Source organism: Dromiciops gliroides, chromosome 4, assembly GCF_019393635.1.
Source record: "Dromiciops gliroides isolate mDroGli1 chromosome 4, mDroGli1.pri, whole genome shotgun sequence".
In the NCBI taxonomy this organism is placed as follows: domain Eukaryota; kingdom Metazoa; phylum Chordata; class Mammalia; order Microbiotheria; family Microbiotheriidae; genus Dromiciops; species Dromiciops gliroides.
This window is the reverse complement of record NC_057864.1, coordinates 107,439,927-107,461,821: the sequence shown is the minus strand read 5'-3', so window position 1 is coordinate 107,461,821 and position 21,895 is coordinate 107,439,927. Positions and strand designations below refer to the sequence as shown.

At 44.3% G+C, this 21,895-nt stretch overlaps 1 protein-coding gene across 1 annotated transcript in view; it reads left to right on the top strand.

Annotated features, from left to right (window-relative positions):
- Positions 1-21,895, top strand: part of PLXNA2 (plexin A2) — a 324,127-nt gene that overhangs the window by 196,862 nt on the left and 105,370 nt on the right. Inside the window, exons 5-7 of the mRNA XM_044001416.1 lie at positions 10,645-10,745; positions 18,190-18,313; positions 20,457-20,610. Of these exons, the coding sequence (XP_043857351.1) occupies positions 10,645-10,745; positions 18,190-18,313; positions 20,457-20,610 (379 nt within the window). The remainder of the gene's footprint in view (positions 1-10,644; positions 10,746-18,189; positions 18,314-20,456; positions 20,611-21,895) is intronic.

Genomic DNA, 21,895 nt, shown 5'->3' with positions numbered 1-21,895 from the left:
CTCAGCAATACAATGATCTGAGACAATTCCAAAGAACTAATGATGAAACATACTATCCACCTCCAGAGAAAGAACTGATATTGTTTGAACACAGACTGAAGCATGCTATTTTTCACTTTCATTTTTTTCTTCTATTCAAGTTTTTTTTGTACAAAATGACTACTATGGTAATGTTTTACATAATTGCACATGTATAAACTATATCTGATTGCTTACTGCCTCAGGGAGGTGGGAGGGGAGAGAGGAAAGGATAGAATTTGGAATCCCAAACTAAATTAAAATGTTTATTAAAAAAAACAACAACAACAAACACCTAGTTCTACTTTGACCTTTGCCTGCGGAGGAAACTGAGGATCAGTTAAGGGAAACGATAAAGATCCATTGAGCTGAGTTACCCACGTTCCCATATCAAGTAATTGGGGAAAGGAGGGTCAGTCAGCTGGAATTTCTTAAGGGTCTCCTTCAGACTGGACACTAGGGAATCAAAGAAAGGCAAGAGACAGTCCCCGCACTCATAGAGCTCACGTTCTAATGGGGGAGACAACACGCAAACAATTCTGTACAGACAAGAATTGATCTCAGAGGGAAGACACTGAGATAAAGGTGGGCGTTTTTGCTGAGGCTTAAAATTACTTAGCTACTGTGTGCTGCTAGGGGGCGAAGATGATAGAGTGCTGAGCCTGGAGTCAGGAGGACCCGAGTTCAGAGCCAGTGTGACCCTGGGCAAGTCACTTAACTCAGGTTGCCTCAGTTTCCTCATCTGTAAAATGAGCTGGAGAAGGAAATGGCAAACCACTCCAGTACCTTTGCCAAGAAAACCCCAAACAGGGTTAGGAAGAATCAGAAACCACTGAACAACAAACAAAAAATTATTCAGGAGCTTGCGATGTGGAGGGAGAGACTTCCAGCCAGTGAAAGTTCTAGGAGTCCCTCAAAGTGTTGTGTTCAAGGAACAACCAAGGATCATGTTCCAGGATCACAAAGACTTGAGTACCAGAGGTGGAACTGTTAGAGGGGAGAGGACAGGGGAGAAAGGGTTGGGGAGGGAAGAATGGCTAACTTAGTCAGTTTACCGATTTTGCCTCAGGGCGATACAAACATCTGCCTCCCGGCACTAATCCCCACCTGGTCTCTCCCAGCTTCCCCTTTCCCTGTTCCCCAGGGTAAAGAAACAGGAGCCTGTTGATCAGGCCAACTGTAAGCTAAGATCTGTACCGGCTGTGTCAATCCATGACATGGCCCACTGTTCTCTCCGTGGTGCCTCCAGGAGGCAGGGGATGAGCGTGGGGACAGGTGGACCATCTGGCAAGGCTGGGGAACGGATTCCTGTACAGCAGCAGGATTAAGTGCTTAGCCGCTAGGGGCTCTTGAAGGCCTGGGGAAGTGCTCTCTTTCCCTTCCCAGAATCCAAGAATTTGAGAGTGGGAAGGGCCGTCCGTGACCCTCTAATCCAACCCATACACTAGAAGGTATTGCTCCCACAGCATCTGAGGAGCAGAGTGGAGAGAGCACCGGAACTAGAGTCAGGAAGACCTGGGTTCAGTTCCCACACTCACTGTGTGACTCTGGGCTAGTCCCCTAAATTATCTTCAAATTTCTTCATCTCTAAAATGAGGGGGTTGGACTCTGAGGTTCCTCCCAGATCTCAGCCGACCATCCTGTGATTCTAAGAGGTCTGTTTGAAAACTGCCTGAGACAGCCCAATTCTACGGGCTGGAGAGTTTGTGTTGTTAGAAAGTCTCCCCCCTCCCCCATTTCAAGCCCGAATTTGCCTTTTTGTGACTCCCACCCACTGGTCCTAGTTCTGCCCTCTGGGTGCAAACAAAGCAAGTCTAATCCCTCTTGTACTTGGCAATGTCTTCCTTGCCTCTCTCTTCCTCCTGCGGGACTGCAAAGGAGCTAACAAGCAGTTTTTGCCTCACTGAGTACCTTGGCTAGGCAATTTCTAGGGCCAGCCATGGACCACATCCGGACTTCTTTGAGACGCTTGCAGTTCTGGTGCACGTTGAGCTAGTATGTGGTGCGGTGTCTCTGTTGTGGGCTAACTTCCTTCATGGTCAAAGATCGTGCAACATCTCTGACTGTCCAAGCCCATTTGCAAATTGATGTTGTTCATTTGGCATCCTACTCGTCATGATCCCATGGACCTTAGCTCACCACTGATGAACATGGGGTTTTCTTGGCAGACACTAAAGTGGTTTGCCGTTTCCTTCTCTGGTAGATCAAGGCAAACAGAGGTTAAGTGACATCTAGTTACTGTCTGAAGTTGGATTTGAACTCAGGTCTCCCTGACTTCAGGCCCAGTGCTCTCACCACTAAGCCACCTAAGGGGCTTCCCCAGGTACAAATGCAGATGCTATAAGATGCTGTTCTCTGAAGTCTGCCTGCACAGATCAGTTGCCCCAGCACAGAAATAAGGAGTCACATATTAGGTCTCAGCTCCAGGGGTCTAACTATGCTGTGTGTCTAACTGATGTGCCTACCCATTAGAGTTGGAGCTTTCTAAAGTAATCCTTTAGATCCCTTCTCAGAATATTCTTTTTAAAACGCATCAAATAAAATATATAAGATTCCAAAGCAAACAGCTGTACTGAAACATAGTCATAAAATATTTTTAATTCACTGACTCCATTTTAAGAACCCCTGGTGTAGAAGCAGTGTGACAGGACTTTGCGGTTGTCATTGTCATTGTTGTCATTGTCGCTGTTGATTGTACCACACTCAGTATGGCTCTCTGAGAGATGCTTTCAAAGGGTCCTTTCTAGCTCCGCATCTCCGGGCCTACAATCCTTGCCCAGTATAGACCCAAGGAAGTGAGAGGAGAGGAGGTGGCTCTTCCTAAAGATACCCAGGGCTTCCATTGAGTCCCAGCAACTGACTACTATCCCACAGCCTCTGACTGTGCAGTGCCTAGAATCCTGTGGACACCCTAAGGATTCTGGGTGAATAGTCAGCGAGGGAGGCAAAAAGCACATTCTTTTCCTTTCCTCACCTCTACCAAAGTCTTTCTACACAATCGTGGACCCAGTTGAATTCAAAACAAAGGAGGCACTGGAGACCCGGATCCCTGGGGCTACGGGAGCCAAGAAAGCAGCCAGAGTCACCTTTAATTAAGAGCATTTCTTAAGTAAATGACTTAATAGGACAGTTATAGTCATCAGAGGCATAATTACAAAACATAAGATCATGCAGAAAAGAATGCATGAGGGTCAGAGTGGAATCTAGCCAAAAGAGCATGTATAACACCACCCCAGGGGAAAGGAGTGGGATAGAAGTGGGGGTTAGGATATGGGCCTTCCTTCCTAGGCCTAGGAACCTTCACATAATTCCCAAACCCATGCCCCATCACCCTCACATCCCAAAGCTAGAGGAGCCGGGGGAGCCGGGGGCATAATTAAAATGCAATAATAATAAACAAACACTAATTAGAGCATCATACATTGTTCCATTAAACTCTGAATCAGCCCTGACAGAATGCCTCTTCACAGTGGAAAACTTTCCAAGAGAAAACTAATGAGGAGGTTGAACTAGATGATCTCCAAGATAATAATAACAGGTAGCATGTATGCCGACACTTGGAGATTTGTAAAGCACTTTGCAAATATTATCTCCTCACAACAAGCCAGAACAATAGGTTATCATTATCTCCATTTTTTATTTATTTTTTTTTACAGATGAGGAAACTGAGACAAATAGTAGTTAAGTGACTTGCCTAAAATCTCATTTCTTATCCGCATGGAATATGAACTCCCATCTTCTTGGCTACAAGTCGGGTATTCTCTCCCCTGTGTCACCTTTCTGCTCTTAATCTCTTCTGCCTCTAAATTCTAAGCTCTTATGATCCCTTCCCCTACCAGATCTGCATGTGAGTTTCTCCCCTTCCCTCTTCCCCCAACCCAGGACAAAGGACAAATGCTCGGAGGAGGCCTTGATTAGCCATTGGCATGACTATAAGCCCTGGGAATTCAATGTTATTCTGGTCCTAACTCCAGAGATTTGAATCCTCCCCTTCAGACTCCCAGATAATGGGTTCTCATGAGTTATAAAGTACTTACCTAATATATTTTCCAGCCCCTCTGGAAGTCAGATGAACTGTTGTAGTGTCATGAGGTAGAAATTTATTAGAGTCACTTCCCTTGGTCTGACTAAACTAATAAGGTTTCCAGGACTGGGTGAATTATTACCAGGAATGGCTGGCATCCAGGGAGACTCAGTTTTCCTTTATGGACAAATCCTTTTTTTATTTTGGTGAGGCAAATGGGGTTAAGTGACTTGCCCAGGGTCACACAGCTAGTAAGTGTCTGAGGTCGGATTTGAACTCAAGTCCTCCTGACTCCAGGGCCAGTGCTCTATCTACTGTGCCACCTAGCTGCCCCTGGACAAATCCTTTTTGAGAGTCATTTCTCCTTCACATACTCTATGTAGTCGACTGACTGTTCACTGAGGACACCACCACAGCTCCTGCCTCTGGATTCAGTCCTTCTTCATCTCTGACTTTGAGAATCTTTATCTTTCTTCAAGTCTCCAGCTCCCTGTCATCTCCTCCCTGAAGCCTTTTCCCTACCCATCAGAGGAGAGTGTTTTCTCCCTCCTCAGATTTTTTTTTGGGGGGGGGTGAGGCAACTGAGGTTAAGTGACTTGCCCAGGGTCACACAGCTAGTAAGTGTTAAGTGTCTGAAGCCGGATTTGAACTCAGGTCCTCCTGACTCCAGGGCCGGTGCTCTATCCACTGCACCACCTAGCCGCCCCCTTTCTCAGATTTTCACAGAATACTTTGTAGATTCTCTCCTTTGCTTCCCATTCTGTACAGGCGCTATGGCATTTTTCATCTTCATATCCCAAGAACTTAGTCTAGTACCTTGCCCATAATGTTGGCAGAGATACTAGAGTGGTTTGCCATTTCCTTCTCCAGCTCATTTTAGAAATGAGGAAACGGAGGCAAAGTAACTAATAAGTGTCTGAGGCCAGATTTGAACTTGGGAAGTTGAGTCTTCCTGACTCCAGGCCTGGCAGTCTATCCACCCACTACACCACCAATCTGTTCTTGTACATAAGTAGCTATGTAATAAATGTTTGAAGTTCTAATAGCCCAAATCAAAAACCTTGAGAGACTAGATGCTTTGTAGACCTTAGTAAGATCACCTCATATTTATAAAGTGCTTTCAAGCTTGTAAAATGTTTCTCACAACCCTATAAGGTAGAGAATGTAATTATTGCTATTCCCATTTATAGATATGGAAACTGAGGCACAGAGAGGTTAAGCAATTTGCCCAGGTCAGAGGCTAGGCTTGAACTAAGGTCTTTTAGCTCTGAGACCAGTGTGCTTTCCATCACACCATACCTAAAAAGCAATGTACTTTGTATTTGTCAAAATAGAATATTTCTTCCCCATAACAAGGGAGGAACATCTTTGGGGAGAGGTCAATTCAGCTTTAAGTTCTCTCACTATACCCGATAGGTCGCCTTTTTTTTTTGCACTTTGCTCTTCAAACTATTTTGTAAAAAATAAAAGCCGGAGGGCCCAGGAAACAAGAAAAATAATTGTGCTATTGGTTTCATGTTTAGAGAGGAAGAGGGTTCTCACTATCTCCATGGCACTTGGCGTGAAAGTGGGCTTTGTTCCTGGAGACACTGCTCCCTTTCAGGGGCTTATTTCCCAGCTGCTGAGAGCCGGGCTGTGTTTTGACGGACGGGGTGAATGCAATGCAGACAGTTGTTTTAATTTCCAGCCAGATGCAGACATCACTCAACAAGGAGCCCGAAACCCAAGAAAGGGAGGCTGGGCACTGCGCTGATGCCTTCACTGCCTAGAGTGGAGGGCTGGCTGGAGGGGGCTGGGCGGAAGGAGACCAGGCGGTCAGGGTAACAGATAGCCTACTGTAGGGTACAGAGTGAAGTCAGGACCTGCAAGAGATAAACTAGAGAAGAAACCCAACATGTACTTGTCATAAGGCTGCTCTTTTGGTGGGGGGAGTATGAACAGAAGGAGGAAGGAGAGAGGGGATTATGTTGATACAGGATATTTTAACACAAAAGGTTATATAACAAAAATATGGATGGGCACAAAAAAGGGATTTGGTAAATCCATGTTGGTAAGAAGAATCATGGAATTTGGGGGGATGGAGTCATCTAACCCAAGTCTACAACCAGAGAGACAAGAATCTTCTCTCCTAAGAGTAGGAAGAGAGATAGACTTTGAATCAGAACTGGGCTTGATTCCAGCTCCATTACTAACTCCATAACCATAAACAAATTATTCTGCTTCTTTGGATCTCAACTACCTCATCTGTGAAATAGGTTTAATACCATTTGGGCTAGTTATATCATGACGTTATTGGGAGGACAGAGTTTTGCATACCACAAGGCACAACTTTATTTAAAGCAGGGGTTCCTAAACTGGTGGGGGGGGGGTTCTGTGAGCCTTATCTTTTTCTAAGATTATGATAACTATAATATAACATAATTGGTTTCCTTTATAATCCTAAATTGTTGGGGGGGGCTTGTTGGTGGTGGTTTTTGGTTTTGGTTTTGGTTTTGGTTTTTTGCAGTTCAATGAGAGTTAAGTGACTTGCCCAGGGTCACACAGCTAGTAAGTGTCAAGTGTCTGAGGCCGGATTTGAACTCAGGTCCTCCTGAATCCAGGGCCAGTGCTTTATCCACTGTGCCACCTAGCTGCCCCCAATCCTAAGTATTTTTTACGCATTTAAAAACGGTATTCTGAGGAGTCTTTAGAGCCTTTATGAGACTGCCAAAGGGGTCCATGACACCAAAAAGATTTTTTGTTGTTCAGTTGTGTCCGACTCTTTGTGCCCCCATTTGGAGTTTTCTTGGCAAAGATGCTGGAGTGGCTTCCCATTTCGTTCCCCAGCTCATTTTACAGATGAGGAAACTGAGGCAAACAGGGTTAAGTGGATTGCCCAGGGTCACCCAGGTGGTATCTGAGGCCAGATTTGAACTCATGAAAAGGAGTATTCCTGACTCCCAGCCCAGTGCTTCATCTACTGTACCACCTAGCTACCCTAACCAAAAAGATTAAGAACCTCTGACTTAAAGAAATCCTATTTTGTAGAGCAGTGGTCTCCAAATGAGGACCTAAAGCAGTGATCAGCCAAATGGATGGGTAAGAAGATGGATCTCGTAACGCCGTTCCCATCAGTTTGTCTATCCTCCAACAGTCCCCATATACCCTCCCTTGGCTGAACAGGAGGCCAACCTACCTCCTCCCTTCTGATCCCAGCTAGGTCCCTCAGGGAAGTTATTAGCTGACCCACGAGATCACCCACAGCCACCACTGGGAAAATCCCCACATATCCTCCTAGCAAGCCTATGCCTATTCCCCAACTCATTTCCAGGCCTCAGCAGGAGCCCCTCAGAGGGCTGGCTTTGAGGCAGTGACTCCAGAAGAACAGCCTTCCCTCTTTTCATATTAGGTGGGATAGAGCCAGTCAAACCAAGGTATGGATAGGTTGCAATTAAGAAAAAAGACCATTATCTCTCCCCCATATCCACTCCTCTTCTACAATGGCCTATTACCTTCAAGGGTACCACCATCCTTCAAGTTCCTCAAGTTCATAGCCTGGAGTTATCTCTGATTCATTCTCCCACACCCTAAGTATCCAGTCATTTGCTTCAACATCTAGCATCTGTTCCTTTCCTGGTACCCACACAATTACTGCCCCAATCCCAGACTTTATCATCCTCCTGCACTGACCTCCTAATTGGTTTTCCTGCCTCAAGTTTCTCCTCACTCCACTCTATCCTCCATATAGCGGTATTTCCCTAAAATCCAGCTTTTGATCATGTCACTCTCCCGGCTTAATAAATTCCTACAGCTCCCTATTGATTCTAGAATCAAACACTATTTCATCTTCAGGTGATACAGTGGATAGAGTGCTAGACCTAGAGTGAGGAAGACCTGAGCTCATCCTGCCTCGGATACTTACTAGAGAAAGTCAACCTAGGTTGGGGAGGCCAGAGGGATATTCAGATATGAATGTATCATAAAATCATTTTAATTTAAATAATTTCTAGGCCAATTGCCAATCTGCATTGATAGAGGCAGTTTCCATACAGGGAGATCCCTACACCAATGAAATCACAGGCCCAAAACTGCTACCCTCCACCAAAAAAAAAGTTTGCGTTAGGTTTTTTTTAAAGCCATAAAATATATATAAAAAAGAAAAATCAAAAATCAAAAATAAGCCATAGTAGATTATTGCCTTGCATTGAGCTTATGGTCCACTAAAATCCTCAGATTTTTTTCTAATGAACTGCTGTCAAGTCTGGACTCTCCTGTATTTATGTAATTGGATGTTTTTTTTGTTTTTTGTTTTTTATAGGCAATGGGGGTTAAGTGACTTGCCCAGGGTCACACAGCTAGTAAGTGTCAAGTGTCTGAGGCCGGATTTGAACTCAGGTCCTCCTGAATCCTGGGCCGGTGCTTTAACCACTGTGCCATCTGGCTGCCCCTATGTAATTGGATTTTTAAAAATCATAAATATAGGTCTATATATTTCTCCTAGCTAAATGTCTTCTTCTTAGTTATTAATAACTCACATATATACAATACCTTAAGGTTTAAAAATGCTTTCCTTACAATAAAATCTATACCTATTCTTTGAAGTGAGCATCCTAGAGGAGAAGGCTCATAGTTACCCAAGATACTCTCCCAGTGTCTTTGTGCCCACTCAGATATCTTGTGTACTGGACAGATTATGTATCTAACCTGGTAGATTTCTTATTACCTCTACTAGCTCAAAGACATCCACAAAGAGGAACAGGACCTATATGTACAGAAATATTTATAGCAGCTCTTTCTGTTGTAGCGAAAGAACTAGAAACAATGTGGGGAGCAGTGGCCATCGAATTGGAGAACGGCTCAACAAGTTATGTTTTATGAACATATTGGAATATTAATTTGCTATCAAATAACAAAAGGGAAAGTTTTAGCAAAACATGTGAGCACTTGTATGAACTGGTTCAAAGTGAAGTGAGCAGAATCAGGAGAAAAATTCCTACCACAAAGCAATATTATAAAGAAAACTTGGAAAGACTTTACGATCTGATCAATGCAGTGACCAGCTGGGATTCCAGAGGAATGATGATGAAGCGGGTTTCCCACATTGTGACAGAGAGGTGATGGACTCAAGGTGCAGAGTGAGACATGCTTTTTTTGGGACAGGAACAATGTCGGAGCTCATTTTACTTGATGATGCATATGTGTTACAAGGGTTGGGTTTTGTTTTTTTCTTTTTCAATGGGAATAGAGGGAACAGGAAGTAGAGGGAGGCCAGCAGCACAGTTATCCTCCTATCCCATTAAAAAAGGAAAGAAAAGAGAATCATTGAGGCATTGTTTTGATGCACAGAAGAGAACAGAAGGAAGGAAACACAGACAAGAAGGATAGTTTTGACAGTTGCAGGTTGAATTTATAAAGGAAAGGACAAGCTACACATAATAAAGATTGACCCGGCCGGCTCAATTTTCTATTCTACTTTGAATGTAAAAAGAAATTCTTATTTAATTTGGGGTTTATTAAGTTCACATCATCATCATCACCATCATCGATCTTACTACCTCCTTCTCTCCACCCCAAACAAAAGGATATTTCTTCTATGTTACCTGAGCTCACATGTCCCTTTGCTTTGTTATGTGGAGTGCAAATAGATTAGAGACAGATAAGCCCCAACATGAGAAGTAAAAATGGACCAGTCCACAAAATATTTGCCTCAACCTACCACCCCACTTACCTTTGCTCTTGCAAGTGGGTAGCCTGAGGGGAGACAGTAGCAGGCACCACTCTTGTGATGACCCATAACACTGGCTCAACCCTTCCCTGTTGCCACTCTCTTTGGGTAACAGATGAGGTGAGTCTGTGCTTTCCTGCAATCCAGGGGCGAAATAAGGAAACTGATCTCTTCAATGGGGGTACATAGATGGGTTCTGACTCCACAGATTCCCATTCTCCCCAATGAGACAAGACTCAGACAAACAGCTTCCTCATGGGTGGGGATGTTCCCCCTTACCCAGACTTTTCAAAGACTAGGAGATTTACTAGAGAGTCTGAATGCATACATCAGAGAGTGGGATAATTGGATCCAGGTGGTATATTTTGCAGAATGTAAAGAGATTGTGCCGTACTCTGAATAATATTTGATGGGACAAGTTTTCCCTCCCTCTCTTTTTTTCTGTTTTCCGTGCAAGCAGGATGTCTCAACCCGAGCCCAGCTGACAGCTCTTCAGAGATGAGTTTATGTCATTCACTTTCAGCAGATTTAACCATTTTTCAGCTCCAGCCCGTTGGCATGAATGGCTAGCTCTCTGGGAGATTTTAAAGGTTGGCAGAAGGAGATTAAAGAGTTCTATTTGTATCTCTAGAGGGGGTAGGAGTGCCTAGCCCACTACCACAGTAGCCAACAAATTTATCTCTGCCTTGAAGATAGCCACTGGCCTGGTTGAATTGGCTGAGTCAGAACACCTGTTGGGCAAGTAGAAAGGAATTATGTCATTCATTCCACTCCTGCTATACTCTCCTCCTCATAGGGGGAAATTTGGGGGGGGGGACGTGTGGGTAGTTAGGGGTGAGTTGTTTAGCCTAATCCACAAGACTGATTATCCCTATGCTCTTTTCCATTTCTCTACTAGGTTTCCAGGGTCCCAGTAGAGTCCTGTGAACAATATACGACATGTGGGGAGTGCTTGAGCTCAGGGGACCCTCATTGTGGCTGGTGTGCCTTGCACAACATGTAAGTCTGGGTGATAACAACTCACGTTTACATCAAGTTTTACAATATACAAAGGGCTTTCCTCACAATACTGCTGTGAGGTCGACAGAACAAGCATCAGTATTCCCATTTTATTGGTGAGGAAAGAGAGGTTCGGAGAAGGTAAGTCACTTGGCCCAGATCGGGCAGCTCATTTAACGGCAGAGCTGGGACTTCTGACTTAAAGTACAGTGATTTTTGATGATCCTTGTAACTCATAAGAACTTTCTTATAATTTGGACAGTTAGAAGAAGTTTATAGAAACTGAGGGCACATGTGTGAGTTGAATATGAAGGGATGATATCTGAAGTGTAGTTATTTTTTTTTAATCTTATATAGCCTCCGTATGAACCCAGAGAACCAAGCACAAATGTCTTCTCTTGTGGAGCTGGGCTTGATGGGGGGAAAGAGGTGAGATCCTCCCTCCCCAGCTGGTGACACTAATAGTTGTTGTTGTTGTTGTTGTTGTTGTTGTTGTTATTATTATTATTATTTTGGTGAGGCAGTTGGGGTTAAGTGACTTGCCTAGGGTCACACAGCTAGTAAGTGATAAGTGTCTAAGGCTGGATTTGAATTCAGGTCCTCCTGAATCCAGGGCTGGTGCTCTATCCACTGCGCCACCTAGCTGCCCCTGGTGACACTAATAGTGAACAGAAGGTGGACAAGAAGTAGCTCCAGGAGATAGTACACAAGACATCTTCCCATTCATCCATCTCTTCACCCACATTCTAGAACCCATCAATATTGGGAACCCGGGCCCTGATATCCTATGGAGTCATTTTAATACCAAATACCCCTGAAGTAGGAAAAGTTGAATTTCTCTTCCTATACTTCGGTCTCATTCCCAACTGCTCTAAAGTCAAGCCTGTGTGTCCCGAAGAAAGAGTTAAGATTAAAAGAAAGGACCTAGGATGAAACTACAGTGTTTCCTTATTTCACAGCTGACATTTATGTAGCTCTTTAAGATCTGCAAAGTTCTTTGCGTGTTATTTCATTTGATGGTGACATCCATCCTGTGAGGTAGGTGCTATTATTATCTCAATTAAAAACACACACACAGAAGTCTGATTTCATTGGCAAAGGAAACTCCTAGTGAGCATGGCTTCTGTTTAGCATTCAAAGTCCTCCATAATTTAGTCCCCTCCTACCTTTCTAATCTTTTTACACCTTACTCCCTGACACAGACTTTTCCATCCAGTGACAGCGGCCTCCTATCTGGTCCATGAACAAGGCACTCTATCCCTCAGCTCTGGGAATTTCCTCTGGCTGTCTCCCATACCCAAAACACTCGCCCTCCTCTGCTCAGATTACTGACTTTCCTGGATTCCTTTGAATCCTAACTCAAATCCCGCCTTCTACAGGAAGCCTTCCCTGACTCCTCTTAACTCCAGGGCATTCCCTCTGTGAATTATTTCCTATTTAGCCTGTATAGAGTTTGCTTTGTCTGCATTTGTTTGCTCCCGTTAGATTGCAAGCTCCTTTCGGGCAGGGACTGTCTTTTACCTCTTTTTGCATCCCCAGCACTTGGTACTGTTCCTTGCCCATAGTAGGCACTTAATAAATGTTGATTGATTGATTGATTGATTGATAGACAACTGTTCTGCACCTTATTACCTTAAACCAGTGCTCTGAGTAGTTAAATGATTGGCTCAGGATTACACGGCAGCAGTCTTTTTGACTCCAAGACAGGCTTTGCCTGCTTCTCCTTGCCCGTTTTTTACAGATGAGAGAACTGAGGGAGAGGGAAGTGATTTGCCCAGAGTCCTAACAAGTATTAAGTATCTGAGGAGGGATTTGAACCCTGGGCCTCCTGACTCCATGCCCAGCATTCTAAGACTTCTCCTGTCTGTCTAGAGTAACTAGTAGGTAGCACAGTGGTTAGATAGAGTGCTGAGCCTGGTGTCAGGAAGACCTGAGTTCAAATCCAGCCTCTGACACTAGCTGTGTGACCCTGAACAAATCACTTCATTGCTGTCTGCCTCTGTTTCCTCCTATGTAAAATGAGGAAAATAAAAACATCTATCTCAAAGGGTTGTTGTGAGGATCAAATGAAATAATAATTGGAACATGCTTAGCATATAGTAAGTGCTATAGAAATGTGAGCTATTATATTATCATATCAGAGTAGGTAAAGAGCAGTCCTGCTTCAAGGCAACCCAGTGTGGTGTATAGAACACAGGTAAGGACTTCTTCAGGCTCTAGCAACAGATGAGTCACTAAGTAGCTGTGTGAGCCATTCACTCTCTCTGTGCCTTGGTTTCCCTATCTCAGAAACAGGAATTACCACCTCCCAGGCTGACATAATGGTGGAAATGCTTTGAAAAGTATAAAGTGCTATACAAATGCAGGAGATGACCTTTGGAAGACCCTCCCAACCCCGGTACTTTATGGCTCAAAGGTGCTGGCATCTCCTCCTAACTGTGCCTGGCCCATGTCTGAAAGAAGCAGTCCTATAAAAATGCAGGATCGCTGCCTTCCTGGCCAGGGCATCCTCACTCCGAGAGGAACCCGGGAGGGAAAAGAAAGAGAGAAAGTCGAAGAGTCTGCCTGATGAGAAACTAAGAATCCTTCAGCCACCCCCACCCCACCCCCACCCCAATAGAGCTGGAAACTCTATGGCCACGTGCCAGCCAGAAAACATCTCCAAGAAATGGGCTGAGTTGGGGCGGAGGCAGAAGGCCAGAGCTCAGGGTCCCACACAATAGCTCTTGGCTCCCAGCCTTAGCAGCAGGTGTTGGGAGGGCTAAGAAGGGAGGGAGACTGGCATGTCACAGATGCAAAATCTGGACTGGATTTGAGCCCCCCACATGCTGGGTTCACTACTTGTGTTTGGGGGGTTTTCCCCCCAGAGAGTATTCTAACCACGAATTCTCCCACAGCCAGCAGCTCCCAATTCAGACTAGGCTCATAGAAATATAACAAGGACAGGCCTTAGCAGCCATTAAGTCTTGACTTAATTGAGGAAAATGAAGGTTAGTGAAGGTAATGCCACGGTTACAAAGTTAGAATTGACAGAGACAGGATTGGCACCCTGACCAGTGGCTAGAACCCTGGACCTGGAGTCAGGAAGACATGAGTTCAAATTTGACCTCAGATACTTATTGGCTATGTGACCTTAGACAAGTCACTTAACCTCTCTGCCTGCCTCAATTTCCTCTTCTGTGAAATGGGAATAATAACAACACCTACTTCCCAGGGTTGTTGTGAGGACCAAATGAGATAATATTTATAAAGTGCTTAGGACAGTGCCTGTCACAAAGTAGATGTTATATAAATGCTGTTATTATTATTATTATTATTATACTCATCATCATTATTATTAGCCCAGCTCCTCTGACTCCAGAATCAGCCAGCCCTCTTTCCATTGAAACTACCAGCCCTCACCCTTATCTTCATCTTGGCCAACCCCCTTGAGGCCCAGAATACCTTCTCACGGACAACTTTTCATCAGAGGCCACTTGATTTTGAGTAACAAAGGCATCTGCCTTCCCTTGCTCCTGGCCTCACCACCCAGTACAATCTTGCTTGTTCATCTGCCCCAGCTGTGGTAAACCATCACAGCACAGAACCCATCCTGCCTTCCCTTTGGTATGGATTCCAGAACCACAAAATTGCTTGTGGGCATGTCAGCTCAGTCATGCCAATGTAGGCTGCTTTTGCCCAAGCTCCAGCTATGTCACACAATTCCTCAGCAGAACATTGCCCCCCGAATCAACAGGAGATAGCTAAGCCTCCCTAGACCCTTACAAGGTTTTCTTCTCCTTCCCAATCATACTGCCCTTGACCAGAATAGGAGGCTTTTTCTGATTCCCCACCCCCAGAGGGTGCCCTCTGCTTCCCAGAAATTGCTTTCCATATAGTTTTTTGTATTTTCTTTTAGGGGGAGTTATTATTTGGAATGTAAACTCCTTGAGGACAGGGCCATTTTTTCTTGGTCTTTATACCTCTGGTGCCTAGCTCAGTGTTTTGTTGAATGGTTAATTTACTGAAATTAGATTATCTCCGCCTTATTACCAGAGCATTTTCCACTCCACTCCTCCTTCCAACTGGGCCTTCCCACAATCATCTAACCATGGCAATGGTGGCAGCGGCAGCAGCAACAGACAGAGTTTGTCTGGCTTCTGCACTCCCAGGCCCCCATCTTCTCAGAGAGGGAGGCAGAGGGCTTGGGAAGATTGCTAAAGAGCCTCTTGGGTCTGGGGGGATTTGAAACCTTCCTGTCTCTTCTGTATGCCACGCTCTTGCAAGTGTGTTATTGTCTCCGGGGCTATTTATCTCTGTTAGGGCTGTTGCCATAAATAGTATGATAAAAAAAAAAAGAGCCATTTTCAGTGAGTCAATGAGATAAAGACTCCAGTCAAGAGCTCACTTTGGAGCTATCTTACAGATTCACTTAAACCTCAATAATTCTTTTCTTTGACAGCATTCATATTTAGATCCATTATGTGCCAGAAAAGGGAAAAAGGAGGGGACCTTGGGGGGCTGGGGGGTGGGGAGGGAGTTGGGGTGGAAGTTGATGAATAAAATGTGGGGAAGTGCTAACTTCAGAGAATCTTCCCCTACTCAGCAGCAGGCCCAGGACTCCCTGGCTGTGAGGACACTTAGCTCCAAAGATCCCAAGTCACCAGGGGCTTAGAGCCAGGACAGGAAGATCAGGTGAAAGAAGGCACCTCAGAGCTCAGAGGATCCATCATAGACCTGAGCTGGAAAGACCCTCAGGAATCAGCTACTTAAATCCCTGCAATTTACAGAAAAGGAAATTGAGGCCCACAGGGGTTTTTTGTTTTGTTTTGTTTTTAATCTAGGGGCAGCTAGGTGGCGCAGTGCATAAAGCACTGGCCCTGGATTCAGGAGGACCTGAGTTCAAATCCGGTTTCAGACACTTGACACTAGTTGGGTGACCCTGGACAAGTCACTTAACCCTCATTGCCCCACACACACACACAAAATTCTAGGGGAAACAGATACAGAGGCCATGAAAAGAGACATTGCCCTCAGATGGTCCCTTCTGGTTGTTGGAGATGGCCCCAGTTGGCATCTCTCCTCTGTCCCTTTGTCCCAAATACACATCTTACAAAGGAGCAGAGAAAAAAAGCAATTTCTTTTTTGGGGGGGGGCAATGAGGGTTAAGTGACTTGCCCAGGGTCACACAGCTAGTAAGTGTCAAGTGTCTGAGCCTGAAAAAAGCAATTTCTAACCATAAGAATTAGCTGGTATCAATTGTACAGTGAGGGGGCTTGGATTCACTGGCCCCTGAGCCCCTTTTCAGCTTTGATCCTATGGTCTCTCTAGCCACTACAAGACAGTCAATATACATACAATAGCAATATCTCATTTAAGACTCATAACAACCCTAAGGTAGGTGCTGTTATTAACTTAGCCCCATTTCATGGATAAGGAACTTGAGTTGGGAGAGGTTAATGATCTGCCCAGAGTCACATAGCTAATGAGTGAATCAAGATTCATACTCACATTTTTCTATCTATCTATCTATCTATCTATCTATCTATCTATCTATCTATCTATCTATCTATCTATCTATCATCTATCTATCTTATCTATCTACCTAGCTAGCATTCTATCCACTTTGCCCTGACAACAACAGCAAACATCTATTAAGGTTCTACAAAGAGAATCACTTTGCCCAGTGCTGTGGATACAAAGCTAGGAATGAAGAGTCCCTTCCCTCTTGTATTCCATCTCCTCCCTTGATCCCTTATCCCCGCTTTGCAGCATGTTACTCATTAATGAGTTCTTACCAGAACTCTTACAAGGATTTTTTAAAATTGCAAATAAGATTTCATTTTGGGGTGGTAGGAAAAGAGAAACACATAAAAGATGTATAGACCAGATGGATGCCTTCTAGAATTCTACACTTTCATCTTCTGTGCCTACTTCCCCATAATCCTTCTCCGTGGCAGCCATATCTTCCCAAGCCTTCTCCTTCCATGCCTTCACCCATGTGCCAGTGCACAAATGCCCACTTAGGGCAAACTTGTGATCTAGATGGTCTCATGTTTTGGCAATGGCTGATGGGTTACTGAGCATGCATCCTGGCCACCGTCCCTTAGCCAGGCCTCCTCCAGGTGCCACAGTTGGGGGGGGGCTGGTAATTGATACCAACCTTGAAGGCAGTGGGATACCAGTCGGTGAACTGAATGGTTCTTGAGGACGGCAAAGGTAGCATTGGCATCCTTGCATCCCACATCACCTAGGTACAGAATGCAGCAGGCCATGCACTCTCCATGTTGTCGGTCACACTTTACCATCTGGTTGGAGGGATCGAAGCAGGCATTGGAGGTCTCTGCTACAGAGAGCTGCTTATCATAGGGCTTTTCAGCAGAGACAATGGTTGAGGAGGTGATGAGGGGAAAGTGGGTTTAGGGATGACACTAGGTGAGTCTGGAACTCTGTGAGGTCTACATTTGAGAGCACCATCAAAGTGGGGGGAACCAATGATGGAGGAAATGATCTGTCCAAGAGCCAGCTGAGGTTGGTACTGAACCATACTCAAACAAGACTTCTCTCAATAACATCCCCAAAGATTGACCATCCAGACTCCATCTGAGACTTCCAGTGAGAGAAAACTCACTACATGCTGACTGCCCATTGTATCCTTTTTAAAAAAAAAAAAAATTGGGGGTGGGGTGGGGCAATGAAGGCTAAGTAACTTGCCCAGGGTCACACAGCTAGTAAGTGTCAAGTGTCTGAGGCTAGATTTGAACTCGGGTCCTCCTGAATCCAGCGCCGGTGCTTTATCCACTGTGCCACCTACCTGCCCCCTGCCCATTGCATCTTTGGGTGGTTGTCATTGTTAAGAAGTTTTCTTTTTATCAAGTCAAATTTAAAAAAAATATATAAGTTGGTTGATGCTCTTTAGACAAAGCACCACTTTTACAGGACCCTATATTTAGAGCTAGAAGGAGAATCAGAAATCAATTTTCAGATGATGAAATTGAAGCACTGAGAGGTTAAGTGACTAGCCATGGGTCACACAGCTAGTAAGCCTCTAAGGTAGTATTTGAACTGATATCTTTGTGACTACCAGTCCCCAGCTCTATCCTATGTAGCCAGCTGCCTCGTCAAAATCATTTGTGTTTATGCGACCAAAATTTCATTCTTGAAAGTGTCCTATCCTTGAGTTGATTTTTTCCTATAGAAGTTTAGGCCTTGCATTGTGCCCTCTTGTGTCTAAGTTAAATCCCTTTTCCTATGCGTAAGTTCAGTGGTAGTCAAGCATAGTAGTCACTGTTATATAGCATCTCAAAGAAGTCCTTTCCCCTGGGGGAGGAGAAAAGGGGAGAAAAAAAGAGAAAGGTCTGAATGGGTAGGTCCTCTGCTCCACAATGACAGGCTCCCATGTCACTTACCCTGTCCAGTGGAAAGTGAGAGTCCTGACCCCCTCATGGCTCTGTGTGTGTCATAGGTGCTCCCGGAGGGACAAATGCCAGAGGGCCCGGGAAGCTAACAGGTTCGCTGCCAGCATCAGCCAATGCATGAGCCTCAAGGTAAATCCCAGCAGCATCTCCGTCTCTGAACACAGCCGGCTGGTAAGTACCCCAGAATAAAGTGGGGGGTGGGGCGGTGAGGGGAGTCTCTATGTCAAAAGCCATATGTAGATCATTGTAAATTGAATCTTATTTTAAACTCACTGGCAGAGCTTTCTATTTAGAGGAATTTTATAGTGAATCCATTTTTTTTTTTAAAGTGAATAATTGGTGCAGCTAGGTGGCGTAATGGATAAAGCACCGGCCCTGGATTCAGGAGGACCTGAGTTCAAATCTGGCCTCAGACACTTGACACTTACTAGCTCTGTGACCCTGGGCAAGTCACTTAACCCTCATTGCCCTGCAAAAACAAACAAACAAATAAAGTGAATAATCACTCACTACCCTCCCCTAGGTCTATCTCATCTGGTTTGGTTTTGTTTTTTCATTTGAGACTTTTTCATCCAGTAGACTTCATGAATTGAGACAGGCCTGAAATATATTCCACAAGTGTTTCTTGCCATAATCCACTGTTTGAAATTACCCATAACACCACTTCTGCCTCATCCATTGGCATGGATCATGAATTATTTCTGTATATATTTGGGGGTGGAGGGCAATTAATCCCATACCTGTGTGGATTCAAGATAGAAAATCCTTTAGTCACCTGCCAAGGTCCAGCCCAGAATATTCCATGGCCTCAGGCCCTGCACTGTCATCCAGTTTGGGAGGATTTTTATGAGCATCCATGAATGTTAATTAACTAATGAACCATCTATGATTTCAGTTCCTCCATCCCTATAAAGAGGTCTGTTCTCCATAGGACAGGGTAGGTAGATGATACAGAGGCATAGAATGATAGGTAGGGAACCCATCATCTGAAGGGAACCTAACTAGACCAGAAATTTGGGGACAAAGTAACTAACAGGGGGACTGGGAAATATTAGCAATCAAACAATATACATTGATTAAGCACCTACTATGTGTCAGGCACTGGGCTAGGGAGCTGGGAATTCAATATGCCTTGAAAGCTCTCTTTATATCTTCCTCAGACCTCAGTTTCCCCATCTCTCAAATGAAGGGCTTAAATTAGATGTTCTCTGAGGCTCTCTCTAGCCCTGGTATTATATGATCTATCACCTAAGAAACTATAGCCAGGTCTGGATAATTCATCCCATACTTCTTTTATGAAATATATCCCAACCTTCTCTCTACCCAGCACTCAGATTTTAGTAATCAGAGTGAACCCATGTAAATATCCATTTCTTTTTTTTCTTTCTACCCTGTCCCTACCTTTTGGGGTGGGAGACTCCAAATACTGAAAAATGGCTGTTAGATGAAGCCAAAGAGGAACAGAGAAGAAATGATAATTGCAGGTAACTCATCAACTTGGTCTTTAGCCTCTGATGATTAATAAGTTGGAGAATTCATTATGTTGCCTAAATCTGGAGGAATCATGGAAGACCACGCACCTCCATTTCAGGGATGCAGCCTGAATTAAAGGACCAAGGTCTTAACTCGGTTTCAAATTTGCACTGTCCCTCCACCCTACTCAAGCCCTCAGTGATTCCTGAGAGCAGCTTGGCCTGGTGCGAAAAAATAGGTTGGTCTCTACCTTATCAACAAATCCTCATCACCCGCAGTGTCATGATGGAAGAACCTGGGAGTGGAAGGGAGCTCAGAGACCATACACTGTTTGAGACAGTCTTTGCATCTCAGGGCCTGATACATAGCCGGCATTTAATAAATACTTGTTGGGGGCAGTTGGTGGCACTAGCTCTGGATTCAGGAGGACCTGAGTTCAAATCTGGCCTCAGACACTTGACACTTACTAGCTGTGTGACCCTGGGCAAGTCACTTAACCCTTAGTGCCTGGCAAAATTTAATAAATTCTTGTTGATTGTTTGATTGAATGGGTCCGATATCTTCATTTTGCATTAAAGGAAGCTTGGGCCCAGATTCACCAACTGTGACACAGGTAAGTAGTAACAGGGCTAACACCTGAACCCTTCTGAATCCCATCTTCGGGTACATTCCATTATAACCCACTCCCCGTCCAGTTTCTGAGGCTCTTTCCCAGTAGAATGTAAGCTCTGTGAGGGCAGGAAGTGCTTCATTTTTGTCTTTGTATGCCCAGCACCTGTTGCAGAAGTCCCTCAGTAAATGTTTCTTAGATTGAACTGAATCAGATTTCCTTCTCCTTCAGCTCAGCCTGACAGTCAGTGATGCCCCAGACCTGTCTGCAGGGGTTACCTGTGCTTTTGGGAACCTGACAGAGGTGGAAGGGCAGGTGGCAGGGAACCAGGTTATCTGTGCCTCCCCTGGAGTCAAGGATGTCCCTGCCATCCCTGTGGATCAAGGTAAGAGGGGGCCTCTGACAGGAGACTCCCACCAAGGAGCTCCTTCCTGAGCTGAGCATGCCCTTCTCCTGAAGGCCAGAAACAAGACAGGAGCCGGGATCTACCACTGTATTATTTGTGTGCTCAGGGTTATTTTGGATCCTGGAACATGAAGTCATGTCTATTGAGTCTCCTCTGTAAATTGAGCACTGAATGCTTTCCAGGGCTTTGATAAGATCTGAAAGTCTCTCAGTAGCTGATTTTACTGCAACCCAAACCAACAGATTCTAGAATATTTGGTCTATTAAGCCCTCTTTCAACAGCCCTCACAATTCTTTTTTCTTTTAAATTTGTATTTTTAAGTTACTTACCTGCTTGTGTGGTATTTCTCCTCAAGAGAGCATAAGCCCCCTGAAGGCAGGTACAATTGTTACTTTCTTTTTGTCTTTGTATCCCCAGCACCTACCACAATGACTAGTACCTGGTAAGTGCTTAATAAACGCTTATTATATTGAATGGAATTGACTTGCTTAGAATTAGCAACAGAAAAAGGCAACTCAGAATGCACATGATAATTCATAATTCCTCTAGTAGTGCATTAGTGTGCATGTTTTACCAAAACTTTTCCAATAATTATCTTTTTTTACCTTTTTTTGATATTTTTGTTAATTTTATGGATTTGAGGAATAACCTTGGTGTTGTTTTAATTTCCATTTTTTTCTTATTATTGGTGATGTGAAAAAATTATATTTATGTCTCTATCAACATTTATAATTTGGAAAATAATTTCTATACATTATATATGACATTTGTTAATAAAATAGTCCTATGAGGAAGGAGTTTATAATAAAAAAAAGAAAAAGGCAACTCCCCTTTTGACAGGTGATGCAAGCCTAGGGCTCCAGCTGATTAGCAGACTCCTAGGAAGTTAGAGAAGTCACTAAAAATTGTCATTAGCTCATCCTCACAGTCTAGGACACAAGTGAGGGGAAAAAATCGCAGCTCCTGGGGGGGCTTGGATATCACCTAACCCTGACCCAAAGGAGGTAATCCTCTCCTCAAGGTGTATTGCCTCCCCAGCTAGATTAATGGCTTCAAGAAATCACCTGAACCCTGGTTGGTCTGAAACTAGGGTTCTAATTCTGGCTGGTCTTAAGCCAGCATCAATGTTGGCCTTTATAGCCCTTGTAGAAACTTACAGTGTGAGCATCCACTCCCCTTTCCTTTGTCTTTCTCCCTGTTCTATAAGCTGGGGCCAACATGAGGTTAGGCAGTATTTATTTACAAGGAAAAGCAGAGTATGTGT